Here is a 24,994-nt window from a genome sequence, read left to right on the forward strand (position 1 = left end):
CGTGCTCATCAGTATGACTTCTAGCACAGCTTTATGCCATGAATTGCTTACCTTGCTGAGACCTTACCTCGGGTCAGGAGAGAAAATTGCTGGCTGCTTGTCACCTTTGTCCCAGTCCTCAAAGAAAGGGGGAGACTGCTCACCGTGGGATCTCCCTCCAAAAGCCTGAGTCATGAGCAAACATTTCCTCTGGACATAGACAGCTTTCAACTTCTTCACATAACTTGAACTGTGCTGTAGGAACCTGGGAAGGCAGGAGATGGCTGGTGGCCAGTGGCTGAAGGTGAGTAACCAGTGTGCCCTTATGGTACAGCAGACATACTGCACTTTGAGATGTCTTAGCTTAAGTGTAGCCAGCAGACCCAAGGAAGTGATCCTTCTCTGTTTGTCACTCACAAGACCATGCCTAGGGTCCTGTGGTCAGTGTGGGCTCCTTGGTATGTAGAAAAGATATTGACATGTCAGGGCCCTTGAGGACATGAGGCACTAAAGGAGCCTGAAGGAACTGTACCTTAGGAAAAGAAGGCTCAAGGGACACCAGGGTGTCTGTGACTGTACCCTGAGGATGTGGAAAAGATGGATCCAGACTCTTCTCAAAGAGCACAGTGGAATAACAAGAAGCAATGGACACAATTTGGAACCTGAGAAACTCTATTTAGATATTAGAAACTTATTTTGTCATTCTTGTTGGTTTTTTGCATTTTGTTTGTTTGTTTGACCTTGAAAATTCTCAAATACTAGAAAAGGTTTTCTAGAGATGCTCTCGTCTTGGAAATTTTCAGGTCTTGGGCACAGCCCTGACCAGCCTGATCTAATGAGACCTGCTCTGAGTAGGGACTTGGAATAGGTGTTCTCCAGAGGTCCTGTCCAACCCAAATTATTCTACAGAAAAAGTAAAAGTACTTTGGTTTATTTTTTTCTTAAAGGATAGAAGTAAGGAGAAGATAAATGCAGATCAAATTTGTTTTGAATAAGCTGAGAATGGAAGGGTTATTACAAAGTGGAAAGGCTGGTCTGGTTTTGGTTTGGTTTATTGTTTGTTTTTCGTTTTTTGTTTTTTTTTTTTTTTTTCAGTGAGCTTTTAAGAAACTGATTTATAAAATTGAATGGCATGGTGTGGCAGGAAACTTCATTTATTGACTTCTGAGATATCTCCTTTTGGACACAATGAGAAAAGTCCACAGTACCAGAGAAGCTGAGTGGGACAGTTGGTATCAGCAGGATTTGGTGGTGTTGACCATGATGTTTGTGAGAGTTGCAGCCTTAGGGTGTGCTGACAGGAGCCTGGGGCTAGACACCATGCAGGAGCCAAGAGAGGCCAATCAGTCAAGGGCTTGAGGCTGATGAGAGAGGAGACACAGGCATCAAGGAAATAGAGATTCCAAAGATGTTGCACAGGAGCATGTGTCACAGAGGTTGGTCTATCCTTTTTCTTTACTCCTCACTTTAGTGAGGCAGAAGTCTTACTCTTTCTGCATTAGTTTTTCCTCTGTTATATAGCCTAGGAAGAGAGTGTTATGTCCCCTTCCTGTCCAGCTTGGGTGCATAGAAAGAAAAGCCACAGTCAGCTCTGTGGTAATAGACTCCCAGAAGACTTACAGGAGTCTGACCAAGCTGATTTCTACATCAATCTGTGAGTTGCCGTAGCCCTGAAAATCTATGCAGCTGCTGGGCTGTGCAGGGAACTGTTTTGCAGGTGGAGGGTTTATAGGTGTGTCACCCTTTACTGCAGGGTGACAATAAACCGTAGCAGATGCTCTCTGTTAACCCCGCACCCTCCCCACTAAGGAATTGTAATAGGAGGAAAAAGGAGAGAGACTTGCAAGTTGGAAAAAATGTCTTACTAATGCTACTAACAAATACAGAAAACAATACAAAATATACAAAACCAATCTTGAATTTCGCAGAGCAGTGTAGCGTTGCCCACAGCAGAGTGGATGTTGCTCCGGCAGCTGCAGGGTAGGTACCTGGAAGTCCTGGGCTGGACTCCACAGTAAACCTCTCCTCTCTAGGGTAACCAGTTCCAGTTCTCTCAGCTATGCCTCATAAGTGAGAAGGTCCAGCCCCTTAATTTTTTTTGTGACCCTTCATTGGACTCTTCACACTGCTTTCATATCTCCCTTGTACCAAGGAGCCCAGAACTGAAACCAGTACTCCAAGTGTCACCTCACTAATGCTGAGGGAAAGAATGACCTGCTTCTACCTGCTAGTAAAACTCCTTTTAATGTAGCCTGGGTCACTGTTAGCCTTCTTTGAACAAAGGGCACATTTCTGCCTCATGATAAATTTGTTGTCTACCAGGATGACACAGATAATTTTCTACAAAGCTTTCCAGGTGACCAGTTCCCAGCACAGAGAAATGACCCTATCCTCCATCCTGGTCCTGTGGTTCTGGTGATGTGTGGTGTCTGTGTGAGGGCAAATCCACTGCACCACAGGGCCCAGGGTTCTAAATAAGTGGGAAGGCCTTGGCCTGTGTAGGTGGAGCAGTGATGCCTCATGGAGCACAAGGGTCACTTCAGCCTCAAGGATCTGGGAATGATGGAGGAGCTTGGTGCCTGGGGGAGGACACTCCAATGTGTGCCCTGTGTTCGGGCTGGTGCGTGCCCTGTGCCTTTCAGGGCCAGATCATAGATCCTGCTGAGCACAGAATCAGATTTCATTGTCACTGTCATGTCTCCACATAGGGGTACCTGGTCTCTCACACTTGTGGAACTGTAGAGCTCCTGGGCCTGAGAAAAGCTACTTTGTACTTGGAGAAGACAGGGCAGCACAGAGCAATGTTGTATATTTGGGGGTCAGTCACTGACCTGAGGCTGCCTTCACCCAAGGGTTGTTGGGTTCACAGGGCCAGGGCACTCTAATATATGGCCTGCTGTAGAATTATAGAATCATAGAATAATTTTGGTTGTAAAAGACCGTTAAGACTATCAAGTCCACCCATCGACCTAACACTGACAAGTCCACCTCTAAACTTTGTCCCTAAGAACCTCATCTACACATAACCTATTGGTAACTGATATCAATACTGACTTGTGAACACCTCAGCCCTTCATGTGTAGTCAACAGATGGGCCATGCCAGATACTGTGCTAAAGGGTCATACGACTGCATGGGGAGGTTTTCCCTGTTACCCATGTCCAGCTGTTCTGACCACAGCCCCTGACTGATTGATGGACAGGAGGGCAGGCAGACTTGAGACTGTGTGCCATCCCCAGGACTACTTACCCATTCCCAATTCCAGGGATTCTTTGGCAATTTCTTCTACTGACCCACCTTCCCCAGCACAGCTCCACCCAAAACAAGAAGAGTGCTCTTTCCCAAGAACTTGTGGGGTGGTTGACCCCCTTGGGGCCACCACATATCCACAATTCCTCTCTGGAAAACAGCAGTTATCAGCATTCCTGTTCAGATGACATGCTCCAGGGCCAAGGGGTTTATATCTGAGTAATCCAATGATTCCAGGGGTGATGAAGGGTTATCCTGTGCCCCGATCTATTTTCCCTCCAGAGCAACGTCTTTCTCCCTTGGCAGGCAATATGCAGATGGGAAGAAAACAAAAGGGCACAGGCAGGGTTGCATGAATTTTTTAATGATTCTAAAGAGGGAAATAAGGTCACTACAAGTGGAGGCCCATGATGATGGAAGGCACAGGAACTGCCAAAAATCTATTCTCCATTTCCTCTGGAAGAGTTCCCACAGGACATGTGTTAACCTGCTCCACAAAAGGAGACAGGCTAGCAGGTCACTCCAGGCAGATTTCTGGGGTCCCCACAGCAGGCTTTCAGGGAAGCATAAGACAACAGAGAAGAAGAGTGAGAGGAAGAGAGGTATACATTGGCTGTGTCTTCAAAAAGCCCAGGCTGACATCTTTCAGCCCACCCTTGAAGGGCAAAACAGAGATGGTCAGCTGGTCTTAAAACAACAGCAGAAAGTTTGATTCTCTGTCCAGCACCACGCTCTGAGTTCTTGGGGTCCTTGTCTGAGGCTGTTGCCAGCACCATTAGCAGGGTTGGCATCTGCTGCCACAGTAGCGGCTGGTAATGCAGGAGAGGTCAAAGCCCCCGGAGTTGATGGGGACCCCATCACAGCTGAGGATGCTGCCAACAGCAGCAGAGGTGGAGGAGCCCACAACGGTGTTCTGTGGGAAGGAGCTGAGGATGGGTCCAGGAAGAATCACCACCACAGAAGAGGGCTCAATGACAACATTAGAGCTCTGGCACTGCCTGACACAGGGCTCATTGCAGCTGTTGGCCAGTGGGGTTGGGCCACAGGGCTGGCAGGGCAGGCACGGGTTGTAGCAGGACATGTCGTGGGCCTGATAGTTCACCTGAGAGAGAGGACAGGGAAGAAGCAAAACATGGCAATGCGTGAGAAGCAGCCTGTGACCACACTATGAGGGAGTCAAAGAACATACAGGGCCAGAAGGTGGAGTCTGTGCAGAGATGTACGAGAGCTTTTTGGCCTCATACTGCCTTAGTCTCAAAAAAGCCACCCAAAAGAGCTACTGCCTCACTTATAGCCCAGAAGCCACCTCAGTACATTTACAGACTCAATCTATGCTCAACCTTCTCCCCACTTCTCTCTCTTGTGACAAGCAGCTCCAAGATCCAGCATAAAAGAAAGCTGGTATCAGCTGAGAAGTCCATTGAGGTGAGACCTCCTTTTAGAGAAAGCAGAAAAAGAGAAGAGGCTTCAGACTCACCTGACTCCCAAGGAGAAGGAGACAAGAGAAGTGGATGGGAGAGTGAGGAGCTGGGCTGGCTTTTATCATGAACCTTTACTGCCCCAGGCTGACAGAGGCATCCCTTGTAGAGGTGACAATTTAGTGACAAACTCATCTTGAATGCAAAACATCCCAGCTAATGCTATGGGCTGTGTTTTGGCTTCCTCAACTGCCGTCTTTTCATTTCCTGCTTAATGTCAAGCACATTCCCCAGTGAAGGCATCTTTTGCATTACAGGATGAGAGACCCTAGCATTTCCAGAACAAAACACATAAATGTGGGCAGACAACTCGGCTCCCATGCTGGAGGTGTTCAATAAAGGCAAATTATGTTGGTCTGAGGATCTTTGTGGCTCTGTTGGCTAGAAGTTTATTGGCTCCTGAGTTTAAAGTTATCCTGTCCAGAAATGATCGCAGGAATATTCTACTGCCCTGTTTTACCTCCTCCTTTTCTTCACTAAGGAGAGGCGTGTGGGCCTCATATCTGGGGCCTTGTCCTTCCCCAGAATGCTCTGTCCCTGTTGTGGTTGTCCCCAGATGTCCTCAGCAGAGTCCATAGTCAGTTGTGTTCCTACATGTGTTTTTGTCTTGTGTGCACTTGTGTGCAGCTGAGTCTGTGTGGATGCATGTGCGTGCAAACATTTGTCCATGATTATGCACTGATGTGCACAAGAACGTGTGTGTGTGGCCCTCTTCATGAGGGATTTTTCTGCTCATGGCAGCAGCACTGTCCACTGTTCTGTCAATGAGGTACACAGAGCAGCCAGAATCAGAAGCTTGTTTGCAGCTGAACAACAACAGAACCAACTTAGCAGAGAATTGTCCTCAGCATAGGCGTTGAAATACCATTTCTGTATCTTCAGTTCTCCCTTACCTGTTCCTACAAAGCTCATGCTCTGCTGCTGCTGTTGATTCCAGGGCCCAACAAGGATTGTTTCACACCAGGATGAAGAGGCAGATGAAACATCCTGTAGGCATCTGGGAGAACTCTCATGATTGCTAGTCCTTCTTCTTGTGGGGGTTTCGACTTACCAGACATCTGCTGGAAATACAACACAGCAGAGAAGAAACAGTCTAGGAGGCTCCTGGAGTGTGTGGAAGATAACTTCCTGACAGAGTTCATCGGTGAGCCAACTAGGGAAGGCGCCTGCCGGACCTGTTGTTTGCAAACAGAGGAGGACTCATGGGTAATCAGATGATCAGAGGTCATCTTGGGGATACAAATCATTAAATGATCAAGTTTTATATTCTTGGAGAAGTAAGGAGAGCAGTCAGCAGAACTGCTACCTTGGACTTCCAAAAGACAGACTTTGGTCTGTTTAGGAGGCTGTTTGGCAGAGCCTTCGTAGGCAGCCCTGAAGGACAAAACAGTCCAGGAAAGCTGGTAGGATGCCTGTGACAGATCACTGTTTCAATAAATTCCCAGTTTGCCCCTCGATGTCATAATGAGATCATTCATGATATCTGAAGTGATTGAAGTGCACACCCACCCACATAGACTCATGCAAAAAGATGCATATGTGCACCCCCTCGTGGGCACACACACACGCACACCTGTACGCACACAGAGGTATGCACAGTCACAGGCATGCACACACACATGGGCACAAACACAAGAGTTTGCATGCACCCAAAGATCAACTTATATGTGTGAACACACAGATGTATGTATACATGCTTCAAAAGGAGTCCATGTGCAGACACATGCATAGCCACCCATCATGCCAATGTGTATGCATAGATGCTCAAACACACATGCTTACACATATATATGTACACTTCTGTACACAAATGATAATACCTAAAAACACACATTCACACACCTATGCCCAGACACTTACATGTGTGCAGATCAATGTCACACATGTCCATACTCACCTGTATGAAGGTACATACAGGTGCACCCGAACACACACACACACTATTTGTACACAGTCATGCTTGCATGTGCATTACCCCAGGCACACACATGTGAATGTGAATGCACACATTAGTACAGCCAAACAAACATTCGTGTAATCATGAACATACAGAACACTGAGAACCAGGGCATCAGACACCAGCTCTTAGCCTTTGGGATGACTCTAGCAAGACTTTCAGACCATATAGTTGAGGTAAGAAATCAGTTACTGGCAAGCCCCATCAGCTTAGTGACCTCAAGGACCTGACAGTGTTTTGGTCAAATGTTTACCCACTGATAGAGAGAAATTACAGCAAGAGTCCAAGCTGTCATGGCCTTTGCAGACATAGAATCTATCCGAGTCCCAAGTTTGTGTGTGAAAGATTATGTAAAAGGTACAGAACATCCTTATTGCCGTAGCCCCACCTCCATCCCCCCTCCCCACCCTGCAAGTGCCATTTTAGAAGCAACAAAAAAATTATAAGATCTTACATGCTTAGAAGTTCCCCACGTGTCCTACTGATCTTCTCAAGGGTCTGAGACCAGCCCTCACCCTTGCAAAAGGAGCAGCAGTGATACAACTGTGTGGCATGAGAGGGTTGTGTGCCTGGGACAAGTCAAACTTCCCTTGAGCTACAGACATTGAGTCTGGGACATCAGAAGTGATTTGTAGTAGTGAACTTGTCTCTAGACCCACTTTAGGTTAAAAACTTTCTCTTCAAGTAGCAGAGAAATGCAGGAGCAAAATTAATTTACAGAACAGCTGAAAAAATTATTTGGCTGCCCTGAGCATGTTCTTGTGTTCTTTATTGATGTTGTTTCTCTGGCTTTGGTTATTGTGCGAGTCCTTTTTTCTCTTGTGTTTTGCATGCAGGTGCAGGTGGTGTAGTTGCCTTCAGGAAGTGGGAGCTGCCTGCAGCCTTCTCTGTTCCCTCTAACCTGCTGAGTTTAACATGCGGTCAAAGTTCTTATATACAAAACAGTTTCTGCACATCATATCATAAGAATAAAGACAGTGTATTGTGTTTATGTGTCACGGTTTTCATTATGGGGAGCCTGCAGGAATGGCTTCTGGGAGAAGACACCAGAAGCTGCACCCACATCAGACAGACCCACTTCCAGCTGACTCCAAGATTGACTCATTGCTGGTCAAAGCTGAGCCAATCAGCGAAGCTGGTGGCATCTCTAGGAAAATGCATTTAAGAAAGGGTAAAAAGCGCTGTACAGCAGCTGTGAGAGGAGTTAGAAAATGTGAGAGAAAAAACTATGCAGATACTCAGGATCAATTAAGATGGAGGAGAATGAGGTCCTCCAGTTGCCAGAACAGAGATTCCTTGCAGCCTGTGTTGAAGACCATGATGATGCAATTTGTCTCCCTGCAGACAGGATAGATTAGCCTTCCACACTGCAGCACGTGGAGGATCCTATGATGGAGCAGGCAGACATGTCCTGAAGGAAGCCATAATCCATGGAGAGCGCTCACTGAAGCAGGCTCCTGGTGGGACCTTTGACCCCTCAGGGACCTTCGCTGGAGCAATCTGTTCCTGAAGGACTGTAGTACATGGCAACAGTCTTGAACAAATGCAGTCAGTTGGAAGGACACACACTGGAGAAGTTTGTGAAGGATTGCATCCTGTGGTTGGGACTCAATGCTAAAGCAGAGGAAGAGCATAAAGAGGAAAAAGCAGCAGAGAAGAAGCATTATGAATGTGTTATGAATCTCTATGTCCTTACCTTCACCCACAAGCTTTTCATCGTATTTTCTCCCTGTATCTTGTTGATGAAAGGGGAGTGATAAAACGGCTTGATGAATACCTGGCAACCAATCAAGGTCAGCCTACCACAGGCAGTTTAAACAAACATTAGTTCATGTAGAACAGCAGTGGTTCTGAGATATGATTCGTGAGTCACAATTCCCTCTTGGTATAGGACATGGGTGTGGGGATTTCTGTTCTTCCACTTGTGCACTTTTGTCAAGACAGCTGGATCTTCATGCGGGAAATAAGACATGGGACTGTAGTGGGTGCCAAAAAGCATTTTCACAAGTCAGGAGTGATGAGATTTCCATGTAAAAAAATTATTTCCCTCTAGAATGGCAGCCAATTCCTGAGCACAAATTCTCTAAAGGGATCAATGAACCAGGAGCCTGTCTCCAGCTCTCTTGGGATGTGCACCCAGTACCCTCATGCTTGCTGATCTTCACATTCTCCTACATGCTCTGTGTCAGAGCAATTAGATATCCCTCAGAAATGCACCATTTCACTGTTCCCATTTCTGTACTGACTGCCTCGATGCCTCGATGCATTCAACAGCTACTCCTTATAGTAGCATATCCCTGCTACTCCTGACCATGGCCTCTAGATTGCATGATGAAGAGGAGAGGAAGATGGAATAGCAGATATAGGACATCTCAAGGGCTGTTCCCTGCATTATGACTCCTGTAATTCTGCAAAACAAATCACCTTCCAGAGCTGCTCACACACCCTCACCACCCTAGTGCATCTCCAATCATAGCAAGAGGAACACCCTTCCTCGAGAGCTCATGGGGCTCCTGAATCTTCAGGGTCTTCTGCCTTTCTGGGCATTTCTGAGCAGAGACAAAGCTGGCAGCCCAGACTAACATCCTTCTCCTTTGGCAGCTTGGGGAGTGTCCATAAAGGGAAGGACCACATGGAGGCCAGGTTTGAATGCAGCAGAACTTTAATGACTTAAAAGAGGGAAAGAAAGTCATTGCAAATGGAGGTCAGCAGTGCCCAGGGAGCACTGGGGACAGAACAGAGTCTGCACTTCTTGGCTGTGAAGACATTCCTGTATAATGTTTGTCTGCCTGTCCCACAGTGAGGGACAAACCATATAGTCCCCACCAGGCTGGCCTTGGGGACATATTGCAACCCAGGGGAATCAAAGCATACAAAGAAAATGGGAAAACAAATGCATTCATCTATCCTGAAAACAATGTCCAAAAGATCGATCATCTACTCAGCACCATGTTCTGAGTCCTCAATGTGTCTCCCTGGGGCTTTCCCAGAATCTTCATCAACGGAGGTACCTTCTGCCATAATAGCGACTGGTAATGCCAGAGAGGTCACAGCACCCAGAGTTGATGGGCACTCCATCACAACTGAGGATTCTGCCAACAGCAGCAGAGGTGGAGGAGCCCACAACTGTGTTCTGAGGGAAGGAGCTGAGGATGGGGCCGGGTAGCGTCACCACCACAGGAGAGGGCTCAATGACAATGGTGGAGCTCTGGCACTGCCTGACACAGGGCTCATTGCAGCTGTTGGCCAGCGGAGTCGGTCCGCAGGGCTGGCAGGGCAGGCACGGGTTGTAGCAGGACATGTTGTGGGCCTGATAGTTCACCTGAGAGAGAGGGTAGAAAGGAAACAGCACAGGTCTGGGTTAGAAGTAGCCTGGTTACTCTGATAACCCAGGTTCACAAAGGAAACAAGGGTACCACTGAGTGGAAAGCTGGAAGGTGAGCCAGATGAGCCACTGTCTTGCCTGGCCAGGGCCCTACAAAGAGCAGCCTGTTCCAAGGAATCTCCAAAACCAAAAACCCACACAGCCACATCCCAGCCTCTCTCTAAGCAGACTTTCTTCCCACTCCTCTTTGTCATGAAAGGCACTCCAAGCCTCAACATATGACAGAGCCAACATCAGATGAGACGTCCATCGAGTAGAGATCTCAATTTGGAAGAGAAGGATAAGAGGCTTCAGACTCACCCAGTTCCAGGCAGAAAGAGACAAGAGAAGTGGATGAGAAAGTAGGGACTTGGGCTGCCTTTTATATCTGCCCTTCATTGATGCAGGACCACAGACACCCTTGGCAGAGGTAATAATTTTCTGACAAGCTCATCTTGAATGCAAACCATCACAGCTAATGATAAGGCTACTGTTTTGGTTTCCATCACTGCTACCTTTTCATTTCCAGGTTTGTGTCATGCCCATTCTCCAATGAAGGCTTCTTCTGATCCATGGGATGAAAGGCTCCAGGATTTCTCAGGCAGAAATGCATCAATGTTGCCAGAAGACTCATCTCAAGTTCTAGATGGGTCCAGAGCAGGCAAATTATGTCAGCCTGGGTCATTCCAGTGAGGCTGTTTGAAGTGTCGTTGTCAGGAAGAATTCGCCTGGATGCCCAAGGACACTTGTGCATGAGAATGTACCCTATACTTCTCTTTCCCTCCCAATGGTCATTTCTTGTTGCCTCTGATGTATGTGCATCATGCTGCTGGTTTTGCCCCCATCCTGCCTAACACTGCCTTCAAGAAAAATTATTGGCCTTTTTTGACTTGTCCTCCCTATGCAATCTGTGAGTACACAACCAATGCCATGGGCTTGCTTCGGCTTGTCGTTCCCCAGAATGTCCTATCCCTGCCACAGTTTGTCCATGGCATAGTCCAAAGCTGTTTGTGTTCCTACAACCTTGACCTTGACAGGCTAGAGGGGTGGCCTTATGTGAACGTTATGGAGGTTCACAAGACTAAATGCAAGGTCCCGCATCTGAGCTGATGCAATCCCAAACATGGATACAGTCTGTGTGATAAGTGATTGAGAGGAGCCCTGTGGAAAAGGACTTGGGCATCCTGGTGGATGAAAAACTGAATATGTCGTGATTATGTGCACTTGCAGCCCGGAAGGCAAATCATATCCTGGGCAGCATCAAAAGAAGTGTGCCCAGCAGACAAAGAGAGGTGATTCTCCCCCTCTACTCTTCTCTCCCCTTCTCTCTGCTGGAGTCCCAAGCATAAGAAAGACATGGACCTGCTCAAGGAGGTGCAGAGGAGGACCACAAAGAGGATTAGGAGGTTGGAGTACCTCCCCTATGAGGACAAGCTGAGAGAAATTGAGTTGTTTAGCCTGAAGAAGGGAAGGCTCCGTAAGACCTTACAGTGGACTTTCACTACTTTAAGGGAGCCTACAGGAAAGACAGGGAGGGACTCTGTATCAGGGACTGTAGTGATAGGATGATGAGTAATGGTTTTAAGTCAAAATAGGGTAGATTTAGACTAGATATTAGGAAGAAATCATTTACTTTGAGAGTCATGAGACATGAACAGGTTGCCCAGAGAAGTTGCAGATATCCCCTCCCTGGAAGTGTTTCAGGTCAGGTGGGATGGCAGCAACTGCCCCTGGGAAGGAAAGGACATTGGATTTGAGGCCACACCATGCAATCCCTGCTGCTATCGCACAGGAATGTCCAGAACAGATCCTCTTCCTGTCAAAGTCAGTGCACTGAGTCCATCTTCCTGTCTGAATGTTTGTCTGCCTTGGTTCAGGTCCCGCTTGGAGTGAGCACAATGGTCTCTCCCTTCCCTTCAGCGACCTTGATGTGAACACTGCCAGGGAGCTCCTCTGGAAGAGCTCAGCCAGGGGAGATTCCCCTCTACATGGAGCTGCTGTTTCTGAGCTGAGGCTTCAGTGCAGGCAAGGACCAACCTCATTGCTTTCTAAGGAAGTAGCAGACATTGTGGACAAGGGAATGCAGGGCATATGCGTACCTAGAGTTTAGCAACACCCTTGACACCTTCTTCCATACTTGCTTTATGACCAAACTGGAGATGAATGAATGCAGCTAGAGGATGATAAGGTGGGTGGAAAATTGGCTGGACTACCAGGCATGAAGAGTTATGACCATGAAGGAATGGGCTGTCAGAAATGCCATGAAGGTCAAAAACAACAAGGCAAGGTTTTGAGTCTGGGGAAGGAACTAGTCCATGCAGTCCTGCAGGCTGGATGCTTGCTGTGTAGGAAGTAGATCTGCACAAAATAATGTGGGGTTTTAGAAGACACACAGCTGAACATGAGACTACAGTGTGTCCTTGCAGAAAAGTCCAAATGTATCCTGAGATGAGTTAGTCACTGTGGTACCAGCAGGTTCAGGAAAGCCTCCCTGCCCCTCTGTCCCATTTCAGACCACTTGCTTCCAAGTGCTGCTTCCAGGTTGGAGGCCCCCAGTCCAGGAGGGACATTGGCATACTGAAGTGAGTCCAACAAAGCCCACCAAGTTGATTAGGGTGCTGGCAAACATGACACACAAGGAGAGGCTGAGAGAACTGGGACTGCTCATCTTGGAGATGTCTCAGGAGATATCTTGCTTTCTACAACTACTTGTTCAGAGGAGACAGAGAATAGCTATGCTAGCATGTGGCACAGCCCCAGGGTAGTGCTGGTGGCAATAGGCAATGGCAGAAGAGAGGACATGCTGGTGCCAGAGCAGACAGCCCTGGCTGGCAATGGGCAGTGAGATGTGGTCAACAGAGGGTGGGATGAGCAGGGCTGCTGAGGCTGGCTTCAGTGCTACTGGGTGTTCAGGGTGGGCATGAGCTGTTGGGTGGCCATGGCTGTGCTCATTCTGCAAGGCATTTCTCCTGCCTCTCTTCCACCTCACTTCAATCTTTCTCAGCTCTGAGTCCTGCTCAGTATTCTTGTCTCCATCAAGTCTATTGGTATGAGTTTGCTTGCATGCATGGATGTCTTTCAAGTATACCAACTCTTTCACTTGTTCATTCAGCACTTATTGCCCTGAATGTAGCCAACTGTACTTCACTATGACACTCACTCTCCCTGCCAGTTTTCCTCTCTCTCTTCATCATCCATCCATTCATCTAATCATCCCTCTGTCTTTTGACTAATCTCTCCACGCATCTACCGTCTTTTTCTACTCTCTGAGAGCCCTCTCTGATCTTTCCCTCTACCTTCTTCATATCTATAAGCACAAGTTTGCTTTCCTGCACCTTACAATGATTCCATTCATCCATGCATCCCCTTCTACATTCAGCATTCATTCTTATTCCGAATTAAGCCTTCTCTCCTACACTATAATACTCATAACTCTCCTGTCTACTCTTCATCTCTTCATCCATCCAGCTGTCCATCCATCTGACATTCATGCCAGCTCTCCATGCATCTATTTCAAATTCCTTCCCAGTCATTGCCTCTCACTCCTCAAAACCACACCTGAATCAATCTCTGTCCCCGTCCCTATGTGTCGCTGTTGAGACAGACAAACCACACAGACAAAGTTCTTTTTAAATGCAAACAGCAATCTAACTTTATTACAGCAGACTTTTTCTTACATACTCTTTATCAGCACATGTGTCTTTTTGCTATTGGTTACGGACTGCAATAATAACATATCATTGGTTAATTTTGCTTCTGTCACCATACCCTCAGTCAGGGGATCTGCAGACCTGCCATAGTGTCCCACATCTATGGGCACACCCCCATCCATTTCAGTCCAGCTCTGTCTCACTGCTACTTTTCCTGACCATTTCTCATTCATCAGACCTGGGTGATCTTTGGTGATTTTTTGATCTTTCCTTCTCCTTTCTTGGCAGTAGCTGCTAGCAGAGCCCAGGTGCAGCAGGAGCTATTGGCAGAGACCATGGAGGGCTCGGGCATCAGCATCAACTGCTCACAACCCAATCACAATATACTAAGTTCACCCACTGGTACCCTCTGCTCCCTGCCTGACATCATATGTTTCTCGTGAGCGATCTAAAAGGTTCCAAAGTGCTGCTGGACTCACTGGAATGGCTGTCAGTGGCGGAACTGGCCCTGACATGGGGAAGTGATGGTATTTTACTGCACCCCAGGACACAGAGGGAGGGGAGCACGCACTGTTGCAGACAGCGCTGGGTGTGTGGCAGAGCGGAGTGGGGTCAGGGGACAGTTCCAGCCAAGACCACCTGGGGGCGCTGCTGCTCTGTCTACCATGGCCTCGACTGAACAACAGGATCCTGAAGGCCTTGCGTGAGCAGAGTTGGGAATGGGAGCTGCTGTGCTAATAACCAGTTTTCTGCGGTCCCTGCCAACTGAGTGAGCAAAGGGCCCTGGGTGAGAAGAGGCAATGGAGCCCTACTCCAGGCATCAGACATCAGAATATATTAAAATCAAGTAGCCCTTTTGCTTGCCTGGGTATTCGGGTTTTGGGGGTCAGAGTGGGACAAGTGCCTGAAGGTTGTGAGTAATGTGGGGAGGTGAAGGGACACAGAAGCATTGCCTGTACAACAGAGAGTGTGTTGCCATGTCCTCCCCCTGCCAGGATAAGGTTTCTCTTCATATGACCAGAGGAGTATGGAGGGAGTGTGTGAGACCTGTGTCCAGGCATTTCAGTGTGTGTCTGGTTCTCCCTCCATCCATATAGACCCTGGGACAGGGTGGGCATGAGTGGGTGCAGGGGTGCCTTCTCCATCTCCTGCAGAGCTGGGTACAGACCTGTGCAACTACCTAGGTGGTTGATGTCAGGAGAAGTTCACCAGGGATGCCTGTCCCTCTGATAGATGGTACCTCATCCATGAGTCTGTTATCTCTCTGGGGAGTCTTCTTGTGGTAGAGGTAGGGGGACAGACCCAAAGAGGCTGACTGAAGCAGCAGGGAGAGAATTTTGCTCCACCCTCTGGGCTGTGGTTTGGAGGCCTCTTTGATCTGTCAGAGGCAGAAGAGCTCAAGTTGCAAGAATCTGGTCCCAATGCTGGTAGGTCCCTGGGCATCCCATGAAGGAAGCGCATGACATGGTCCTGATTTTCCTGGCAGCCCTGGTAGAACTGGTAGATTTTGGTGAGACGTGACTTTCAGGCTGGGTAGAATGAATTAAGAGTTTGTGCTGCTGGTGCTGAAAGGGAGAAGGACATGAGTCCTGATTCCCCAGGGGATGTGGGAGTGTTTCTGTAGGGAGAGCAGGGGCTGCAGATGGGTGTGGCAAATAATCTGGGAGATGTTGTGGTGTAATAAGCATCAAAGGAGGAACAACAACTCACTATAAATTTTCAAGTACTGAGCATTCATGGCTGTGCTATTAAAATATATGAAGTCTGAAAGAGGGAAAGATGCTATTGTGTGTGAGCTGACATGGTCAGGTTGCAGGAACAACCACAAACTATGGATGAAATGCAAAGAGTGAATTTATTTTCCTTACCTCACTAACCAGGGGATCCCCAAAAATGTACCTGAGTAGAGGTACACAAGTGGGAGCGCAGGCACTGCAGAGCTCAGTCTCTGCTGGAAGATCAACGAATGTTCTGTTTCCACCTGTATTTCAAGGCTTCAGGCTGGCATAGTTTTTTGCTGTATTGTGATCCTCTCAAGAGTTATCTCAAGCATGTTGGACGAGTTACTTCTAGGTCTTTCACAGGCCTATGTTATGTAAACACAGAGGTTTTACTTGTCAAGCACACAAGGCTAAATAACATCTACTGTGATTTATTGTATGTGGTTTTCTACATCACAGCCGCAGTTGCTTGAGTGTATTTACAATTCTTCTTGCCAATCTTCCTTTATATTCCCACACTAGAGAATGGATTGATGCAGCTTATAGAAGCTTCTATCCTAATGTATTGAACAAAATGCTGCCAGTCTCTGCAGGGATGGTCATAAACCTTGGGGGAAAAACAGAGAAGGCAAACTCAGTTGAAGAAAAGCTGAAATGCCATACACGGCAGGGCATGGGCAGAGGCTGTGTTGTGTTATATGAAGACATGGTTATAGCAAGAAGATATGGTCAGAGGTGAGAGAGGAAAAGCTCATGTCTTCTGCTGCTGAAAGAGAACCATCAGCTAACATAGCTCAGAGGCAGATATGGAGAGAATCAGTGGACTAGAAGATCAGTCACTATGGCTGAAAAGCAGGATGACCTGGGGGTGTAAGATGTGGCAAGAAATTGAAGAAAGAAATGTACAGGGACAAAGAGGCTCAGCATTTCAGAGTTTAGGGAAAGTGAGATGGAATGTGAGGACAGTGAGCAAGCAATAGACTGATGGTTACACAGCCAAGCAAAGCTGAGATCCCTTTCTGGCTTTACAGGTCATGCCCAAAAAGACTCTATGCTCCAGTTCCCAGTAGAAATGACCATCCAGGTGGGACACAGCACAGCTCTGCACTGCAATTTCTCCACTGGCGATTCCAATCCCTACATCTACTGGTACCAGCAGCGCCAGATCCAGTCCCCTCAGATGCTACTGTGGGTGAGCAAGTACAGAGCTCACAAAGATTCAGGGAAATTCTCCTCTGCAATGTCTGTGCAGACCTCCCAGGTGATTCTGCATGTGCGGGATGCCAAGCTCCAGGACAGCACTGCCTATTTCTGTGCACTGGGCCCACACTGGTGCTCACAATTTATAGCACAGCACAGAAATATGGTGGATGTTCTGACAGTGATTCCCTCCCTGCCACTGCTTGCTTGTAGCTCTGAGCTCAGCCTGCCTAGAGCTGGCACCTGGGGGCTGTGGCGAGGCTGAGTCTCTGCCTTCCCAGCCTCTGCTGCTGTGAAGCACACACCAGCATGACTTGACAGCTGTGTCTAGACCCAGGATCTTTGATGATGAAAAGAGTCCAAGAAACTTGACTTGTGACAGACCCATTGAAGGCTACACCATAAACGAGCCAAACCTGGTTTGTAAATGCCCTTTGCTTGAAACGACTCACTGGAGTATAGGAAAGTGACTTATCAGTTTGTCTTCTTATTCCCTCTCCTTGTGCCTCCACTGATGGTCATGGCTGGAGAATGAAGCTTATGGAAGGAGGTACAACTGGTCTTATGCTTTTGTCATGTGTCCATAGTATCCCAAGGACTGAATAGCCCTTCCTTGCCCTGCATCTGGGCATCAGCAAGTAAAAAAGACCCATCAGCCAGATGTTGGATGAGATTCTCTCTTCAAACCCTTCCCTGCATTCATACAGTGCTGAAAAGTAGTACCGCTCTTTTTCACATCTCTCCTCCTTCTCAGAGAAATCACCAGTGCTTGGCTGTGAGGAACCTCAGTGTCCCTGAGTCCATGATAATTTTCTGTCCAACAGCTGGTAACCACAACTTGTTTCCTCCCATAGGCAACAGGGGTGGTTCTGGGGACCCAGATGGAAGACAGGGAGCAGAATGAAGCCCCGGTAATCCAAGGGGAAATGGTTAGCAATCTGTTACACCACTTAGACATGTACAAGTCTATGGGGCCAGATGGGATCCACCCAAGGTACTGAAGGAACTGGCGGAAGTTCCACCAAGCCACTTTCCGTCATTTATCAGCAGTCTTGGCTAACCAGGGAGATCCCAGTTGGCAAATGTAAAGCCCATCTACAAGAGGGGTTGGAAGAAGGTTTGGGGAAATTACAGGTCTCTAAGTCCAGCTTCAGTGCCAGCGAAGATTATGGATCAGATCTTCCTAGTGCCATCATATAGCATGTACAAGAAAAACAAGTGATCAGGCTCAGTCAGCATGGGTTTATGAAAGGCAGGTCCTGCTTGACCAACCTGATCTCCTTCTATGACAAGGTAATCCACCTAGTGGATGAGGGAAAGACTGTGCATGCTGTCTACCTGGACTTCAGTAAAACCTTTAACACTGTTTCCCAAAGCATTCTCCTGCAGAAACAGGCTGCTCATGCCTAGACCAAAGGGTGGTGGAGCACTGGAACAAGCTCCCCAGGAAGGTGTCATGGCCCCAAGCCTGACAGTATTCAAGAAGAGAGACTGGTGACTCTCAGACACATGATGTGAACTGTAGAGTTGTCATATGCAGGGACAGGAGTTGGACTTGATGATCCTTGTGGGTCCCTTCCAACTCAGGACATTCTATGATTCTATGATTCTACTCTTTGCTGGGTAAATAACTGGTTGGATAGCCAGGCCCAAAGAGTTCTCGAGAACAGAGTCAAATCCAGTTGGTGACCAGTGACAAGTGATATTCCCCAGGGCTCAGTATTGGGGCCATTTCTGTTTAATCTCTTTATCAATGATGTGGATGAGAGGATTGAGTGCACCCTTAGTTTGCAGATTACACCAAATTGGGAGTGAGTGTTGAAGGGTGGGATGGCCATACAGAGGGATTTGGACTGGCTGGATCATTGGGCTGAGACCAGTTGTATGAGGTTTAACAAAGCCAAGTGCTGCATCCTTCACTTGGGTCACAACAGTCCCATGAACACTACAGTCTCAGGGAAAAGCGGCTGGGAAGCTGCCTGGTGGAAAAGGACCTGGAGGTGTTGATCAGCAGCAGCTGAATATGAGCCAGTGGGTGTGCCCAGGTGGCCAAGAAGGCCAACAGCATCCTGGCTTGTATCAGGAATAGTGTGGCAAGCAGGACAAGGGCAGTGACCATCCCCTGGACTGGGTACTGCTGAGGCCACATCTCAAATTCTGGGGCTAGTTTTGGGCCCCTCATGACAAGAAAGAACTTGAGGTGATGGAGCGAGTTCAGAGAAGGGCAACAAAGCTGGTGAAGGGGCTGGAGCACAAGTGTGATGGGGAGCAGCTGAGGGACTTGGGGCTGTTTAGCCTGGAGAAAAGGAAGCTCAAAGGAGATCTTTTCATTCTCCACAAACACCTGAAAGGAGGTTATAGCAAGATGGGTGTTGGTCTCTTCTCCCAAGTAATAAACAACAGCAGAAATGTCCTCAAGATGTGCCAGGGGAGGTTTAGATTGGATATTAGCAAAAATTTATTCACAGAAAGGGTTATGAAGCATTAGAACAGGCTGCCCAGGAAGTGGCTGAGTCACATATAGATATGCTGCATAGGGACATTGTTTAGTGATGGACTTGGCAGTGCAAAGATAATGGTTGGACTTGATAATCTTAAAGGTCTTTTCCAATGTAAAACATTTAATGATTCTAAGATTCTGTGATGCTGTCCTCCAGCAATCCCACCCCAGCACTGCATGTCAAAGCTCAGCTGGAGGGTGCTGACTTTCCAGCTGAATACCACCCGGTGAATCATGCACTTCACCTGAGAAAGCTGAAGGTACTTGGTTGTTATCCTACTGCTGTTCCAGGGTGGCCTGCCTTTCCCAGTTGATGTGGGTTTGCTCTAAGGCCCTACTGGAGGCTTTGCACGCTCCTATTTATCTCAGAGCCCTATAGACGGGGTCAATGGGGAATTGACAGCAGTCCCCAGTTTCCTGCAGTCTGCTGTGTCTAGGGTCCCTTGGACATCAGGCCCTGATTTTGATTGTTCTCCAGGGCTGCAGAGGGATTCAGCACTCCACAGACACAGTTCTCCATCAAAATCAACATCATCCCTAAGCAACACTGAACAGCAGTGATAGCTACCTGAGGACAGATCCAGGCTCAGGCTCTTTCTTCAGCCTCACTGGGCTGTCCCAGGAATTTTCCCAAATGCCACTGAGAAAGAGAGCACAGCTGACAAGGGTGGGCATCAGCCTGTCCTTGGGCACTGGTTCCTGGGCCTGGCTGCAGAACTAAGAGCCAAGTCCCTAGGACTGGTGGACACAGGAGAATTGCCCCCAGAGGCACCACTGCTTCCAGAAGAGAGGAGTAGATATTCAGTCCAGACTCAATCATCTCACTTGGAGAGCTCTACACTGAGGTGAAATCAGTCCCACACTGCTCATAAAGATGTATCTGCTGTATTGATGCCTCCTTATGAAGTGGTGACATGGACTCCCTTCACTGTCAGTATGTAGAAAGAAGAGCTTTGAGAACACGATTCATCTGTTCTGAAATGAAAATCAGGAGGGAAAAAGCAAGTGCCCTTTGGAAGTGCTAATGTCCTGCCAGTGAGTGTAAAGAGAGACTTGCTGCCAGCCAGCCTTCCACAGCTCTGCAGTTTGGGGACTTTGCCAATCACATGAAAGTGTTTTCACAACAAAGCCCAAAACGGGTGAAATGATGAACTGTTGAAAACTGATGTGGGGTTTTAGATGTGGAAATGCCCTGACACATCTAGCATGAAGCATAGTGATTTACATATTTTTAATTAAAACTTAAAAAATACATCCAGATACTGGACAGGGGGAAGGACCGTCTTCTGCAACGAATGATGGCTGTAGGTAGGCATACCAGACATTGCCAAATTTTCTCTTGAAGCAGAGCATGATTCTGTGAAACAGCCACAAGAATGGGGCTCAGATGCATCCAGAAAATGTCAGATTAAACATGTCGATTTCCTAAAGCAGCAAGCCAGGTAGTGGGACTTTTTAGGGACTCATATGAGTCCCTGATAAAATGAAGCACCCAAAAAACTGGAATAAAAACCTGTTGGAGGACCACCCCTGCAGTGTTCCATTGGAGAATTGTTACCAGTTGGGGTTTGCGACCCCTTCCAAGTGCTCGTCCAGGGCACAGTGAGGTATTCTGGGTTTACCCAGGAGCGAACAGAGGGAGGTAGAAGCGTTAGGATCTAGGCTCAGCCCAGCCTAAGGTGGCTGTAAGGTGAGATGAGCTCACTGGGGAAATGGTGGCTTCTCACTGCTTGTGATGTCCAGGGGTACTTACACTTTGGTGAGGAACTTCTGCAGGATAGAAGTCATAGAAGAGAGGGGGTGAATCTGTTTGCTCCCACTGAGACCCTTTGAAAAGCCACTTCACTTTTTCTGGAAAGCCCACTCCAGAGCTTTCTTCACTTCCTTGTTCCTGAGTGTGTAAATGAAAGGGTTCAACAAAGGAGTTACAATTGTATTAAAGGTATTTACGAGTTTGTTCAGATCCAGGGAGTTCTGGGCTGATGGCTTGACATACAGGAAGATGGTAGAGCCATACCAGATCGTGACGACACTGAGATGGGCAGAACAAGTAGAAAAGGCCTTTTTTCGGCCATGGACTGACTGGATTCTCAGGATGGAAGAGATGATGTACATGTAGGAGACCAGGGTTACCACACAGGAGGCCAGCACAACAATAATGGAGACAAGGAAGGTTGCTAGCTCTACAGACCGCGTGTCACTGCAGGAGAGGGCAAGGCAGGAATCTATATCACAGAGGAAATGATTGATGATATCTGGCCCACAGAACATCAGCCTTGATGTCAGAAAGGCCAGCAGAGAGATGGCCAGAAAACCTCCCAGCCAGGAGCTGAGCACCAGCTGAGCAGAGAGGACACTGTTCATGAGGGAGCTGTATCTCAGGGGGCAGCATATGGCTATATACCGATCATAGGCCATGACAGACAGAAGAAAACACTCAGTGGAGCCTAGGGAGAGAAGAAAGAACAACTGGAGGATGCAAGCACTGAAGGAGATGGTTTGGCTAGTCCCCATCATGACTCCTACGGCTTTGGGAACAGCACCAGTAGTGTACCAGATCTCCAGAAAGGAGAGATTACAGAGGAAAAAATACATTGGGGTATGGAGGTTCCTGCTCATCCACACGAGGGCTATGATGGATGCATTGCCTATTACTGCCAGGGAGTACATCAGTGCAAATACCACCGCTAGTGACACCCGGAAATGCCAAGTGCCTGGGAAGCCAAGAAGGATGAATTCTTCCACACTTGTCCCATTTGCCGTGTCCTCCCAAGTATTAATGTCCTTCTGCAAAGACAGGAAAGTTTCTGTGAGCATTTGAATGCCTGTGCTGGTCCTTCAAATGTTACTAGTAGTGAAACTAAACAATAATCCCTGACAAAGTCATTGGTGCATAGCATGGGAAAACAGCAGCTACCCTAAGTTAAATCATCAGAGAAATCATGTGCTGCAGGAACAGGTTTGGACGGTTAGATCTGACCCTGAAAGTCAGGCCTCAACCATCAAGTGAACACAGAGAATTATTTATCAGATAAAGTACAGGCACTCCTTTAGAACATGGGGATTGCATTCACTTCTGTGAGACAAAAATCTCATTTAGAAAACTGTGGACAGCAGACTGAGGTTTTCCAGCTATGTGAAAGGCTGTTGCAGTGAGGAAAGGGAATTACATAACTGCACTCTTCATGGCAGGCAGCGCTGAGTTGTGATTTCAGCAAATGGGACTGAGGGAACAGAAAAACGCTGTGATAATGTGGCTCTGGAAGATATTCTCTCACCTCTTCTAGTCAGTTTATCACAATGGCTTTTGACTGAGATGGCACTGACACAGACTGACAGCATGTCAGTATGTCTCAAGGACTCATGAGCTTGTATATTTGCTTTCTTCCAAGCCTCAGCAGAGGAAGCTTTTGCAAATACCTCCATTACCTCCACTGACACTTGCTTCTCAGCACAGCTACTGGGGAGAAGACTCACCTCTCCGTAATTTTGCCATCTCAGTGTCAGGGGAAGGACTTCTGATGACCAAGTGGAAAGACCTTCAATGAAATATTCCTATCTCAGCTTCTCAGCTTACCCTCCTTCTTTGTCAGTGGACAGACAATAGGCAGGAAGGAGAGATGACTCATCTTACTTTATATACATTGCTAAAAGCCAATATAAAGAAGTGCCAGGTTGTCTCTGAGGACTAAGGCAGGAGTCTAGTGAGAGGCTCAGATGAATAGGTCAGACATCTCAACTTGGGCAGTAACTGAATTAGTAACTGAAGGCAAAATCCTGTGAGTTGAATCCCATTCAGCGTAGCTCTGCTGAGCCAGCTGAAATGCAAGGTATAATCTGTGCTCTCCTTGAAGACAAAGGAGAATTCTTGATCTGTTCTCCAGGGAGAACAGATTTCATCCTCAGGTGGGTGTCTCAGATGGAGCTGAACCATCACCTGAAGGATCTCTTTCTCTCCTTTCTTACTCCTTAGGAATTTACATACCACAAATTGCATGTCACTAAAGAGCAGAGAAATCTTTCTTAATGTGTCTCTACTTAAACATGCGAAGCATTGGAGGTCTGTGCTATGTATCTTGGGCAGGCTTCACTCACCAGCTCAGCCAATGCAAATGATCCAAACGTGTCTTCATGCACCATCCTCCAGATGAAGACTTAGTCTCCTTGGCCAAGGGAGAACATTGGAAGGAGATTGATTTGTTGGAGGAGCTGTGGATGCAGTGATGTCAGGAGAACCGTGGGTGAACAGCTCTCACCTTGCTGACTCACTTCAAGCTGTACACAACTGCCTGACGTCGTTTCATCTCCATCCACCTAGCAGGTATTGACAGCCTGTGCTCCCCATTTTCTTTCCCCTCACAGCTATCACTGTGCTTTCATAAAGTGGGCCCTTATGTGTAACACTGTGACACAGTGTAAAGTCTCTGCAGTTTATCTGATTATGGGGAAAGCACACATCAGAGAGTCACCAGCATCATTAGGACAAGAACATCATCACTCTCACCTCATTACCACACTGAAGTTCCAGCTAGCCACACTGGGGAGTTTTTCTGTTTTCCCTCTGCATACCACAGGGAGTTTGATCTCTGAGGAATCTCATAGAACAGCTGCAGACAAATAAAGCTCTCTCTTCACAGAGGTCAATTAAAGAACAGCAATGTAATCCTCAAAAGTGGTTGTCAGGTTGTGTGTTTGTCTCCTGCCTGCAGCTGTGGTATGTGAACACTGTGAGAAACTCAGTGCTGTCTTGTGGAGCCATTTGCAGGCACACAGGAGATGTGGGAAATACTCTTGTTCAACAAGGTCAAGTGCAAGGTCCTCCCCCTGGGTTGGGGAAACACCTGGTATCAATACAGGCTAGAGGATGAAGGGAATGAGATCAGCCCTGCCAAGAAGGACTTGATACTAGTAGAAGAAAGACAGGACACAAGCCAGTAATGTGTGCTTGCAACCTGGAAGGCAAATTGTATCTTAGGCTGCATCAAAACAAGTGTGGCCAGCAGGTTGAGGGAGATGATTCTGTCCCTCTACTGTACTCTCATGAGATACCCCCTGCAGCACTGCGTCCAGCTCCAGAGCCCTCAGTACAGGAAAGACATGGACCTGTGGGAGAGGGTCCAGAGAGGGCCACTAAGATGATCACGAGGGATGGAACACCTCTCCTGTGAGGACAGGCTGAGGGAGTTGGGGTTGCTCAGCCTGCAGAAGAGAAGGCCCTGGGAAGACCTTATTACAGCCTTTCAGTACCTAAAAGAGACCAAAAAGAAAGGTGGACACAGACTTTTTAGAAGGGCCTGATACAACAGAATGATTTTAAACTAAAAGAGGGGAGATTCAAACTAGACACGAGGAAGAAATTTTTTACAATGTGGGTGGTAAAATGCTATAACAGGTTGCCCAGAGAGATAGTCCATGCCTCATCCCTGGAAACATTCAAGGCCAGGCTGGACAAGGCTCTGAGCAACCTGATGCAGCTGAAGATGTGCCTGCTCATTCCAGAGGGGTTGGACAAGAAGAACTTTGAACGTCCCTTCCAACCCAAACTATTTTATGACACTATGATTCTATGATTCTGCCCTCACCCCCTTCCACCTCAGAGCAAAACCCTTCTCCCTCTTCAGAGAGGGAAGGACCACACAAGCCCAAGCTTGAATGCAGCAGAACTTTAATGAGTCAAAAGAGGGAAACAAAGTCACTGCAAGTGGAGGACAGCAGTGCAGGAATCCCCAGAGGAATCCAAAAGTCTGCAATCCATGGTTGTGAAGAAGTTCATACATAATGTTCATCTGCCTGCCCCATAGAGGGAGAGGAAATAGATGCTCCCCACCAGACTGGCCCTGAGGGAACCTCATTGCCAAGGGGAACTGAAGCAATCAAAGAAAAAGGAAAGACAGGCA

General features: G+C 47.5%; 3 protein-coding genes across 4 annotated transcripts; all 3 read right to left on the reverse strand.

Moving 5' to 3' along the window:
* Window positions 1-4,002: 4,002 nt before the first annotated feature.
* On the reverse strand, window positions 4,003-4,777 carry LOC136111864 (feather keratin Cos2-3). Of its 2 annotated transcripts, none has more exons than XM_071818056.1 (2): window positions 4,707-4,777; window positions 4,003-4,312 (listed from the first exon to the last, which is right to left on the reverse strand). In XM_071818056.1, the coding sequence occupies exon 2, from the start codon at window positions 4,306-4,308 to the stop codon at window positions 4,003-4,005; it is 306 nt and encodes a 101-aa protein (XP_071674157.1). In that variant the 5' UTR covers window positions 4,309-4,312; window positions 4,707-4,777. The 2 variants fall into 2 exon arrangements, with proteins under 2 accessions (XP_071674157.1, XP_065712354.2); XM_065856282.2 differs by having other exon boundaries at window positions 4,003-4,329; window positions 4,705-4,773.
* Window positions 4,778-9,660: 4,883 nt separating this feature from the next.
* Window positions 9,661-9,963, reverse strand: LOC136111680 (feather keratin Cos2-3-like). Its single transcript, XM_065856004.1, has one exon. The coding sequence runs from the start codon at window positions 9,961-9,963 to the stop codon at window positions 9,661-9,663; it is 303 nt and encodes a 100-aa protein (XP_065712076.1).
* Window positions 9,964-20,939: 10,976 nt separating this feature from the next.
* On the reverse strand, window positions 20,940-23,237 carry LOC136111679 (olfactory receptor 6F1-like). The gene is made up of 2 exons (XM_065856003.2): window positions 23,193-23,237; window positions 20,940-21,884 (listed from the first exon to the last, which is right to left on the reverse strand). The coding sequence occupies exons 1-2, from the start codon at window positions 23,235-23,237 to the stop codon at window positions 20,940-20,942; spliced, it is 990 nt and encodes a 329-aa protein (XP_065712075.2).
* Window positions 23,238-24,994: the final 1,757 nt, after the last annotated feature.

This window comes from Patagioenas fasciata, chromosome 22, assembly GCF_037038585.1.
Source record: "Patagioenas fasciata isolate bPatFas1 chromosome 22, bPatFas1.hap1, whole genome shotgun sequence".
Lineage (NCBI taxonomy): Eukaryota > Metazoa > Chordata > Aves > Columbiformes > Columbidae > Patagioenas > Patagioenas fasciata.

Excerpts from the sequence above, each read along its gene's own strand:
- LOC136111864 (XM_065856282.2), bottom strand. The coding sequence starts at position 4,773 with ATGATAAAAGCCAGCCCAGCTCCTCACTCTCCCATCCACTTCTCTTGT. Across the intron at positions 4,330-4,704 it reads TCCTTCTCCTTGGGAGTCAG|GTGAACTATCAGGCCCACGA; the intron begins GTGAGTCTGAAG and ends CCTCTCTCTCAG.
- LOC136111679 (XM_065856003.2), bottom strand. The coding sequence starts at position 23,237 with ATGGTGCATGAAGACACGTTTGGATCATTTGCATTGGCTGAGCTG. Across the intron at positions 21,885-23,192 it reads CATTTGCATTGGCTGAGCTG|AAGGACATTAATACTTGGGA; the intron begins GTGAGTGAAGCC and ends CTGTCTTTGCAG.
- LOC136111680 (XM_065856004.1), bottom strand. The coding sequence starts at position 9,963 with ATGTCCTGCTACAACCCGTGCCTGCCCTGCCAGCCCTGCGGACCGACT.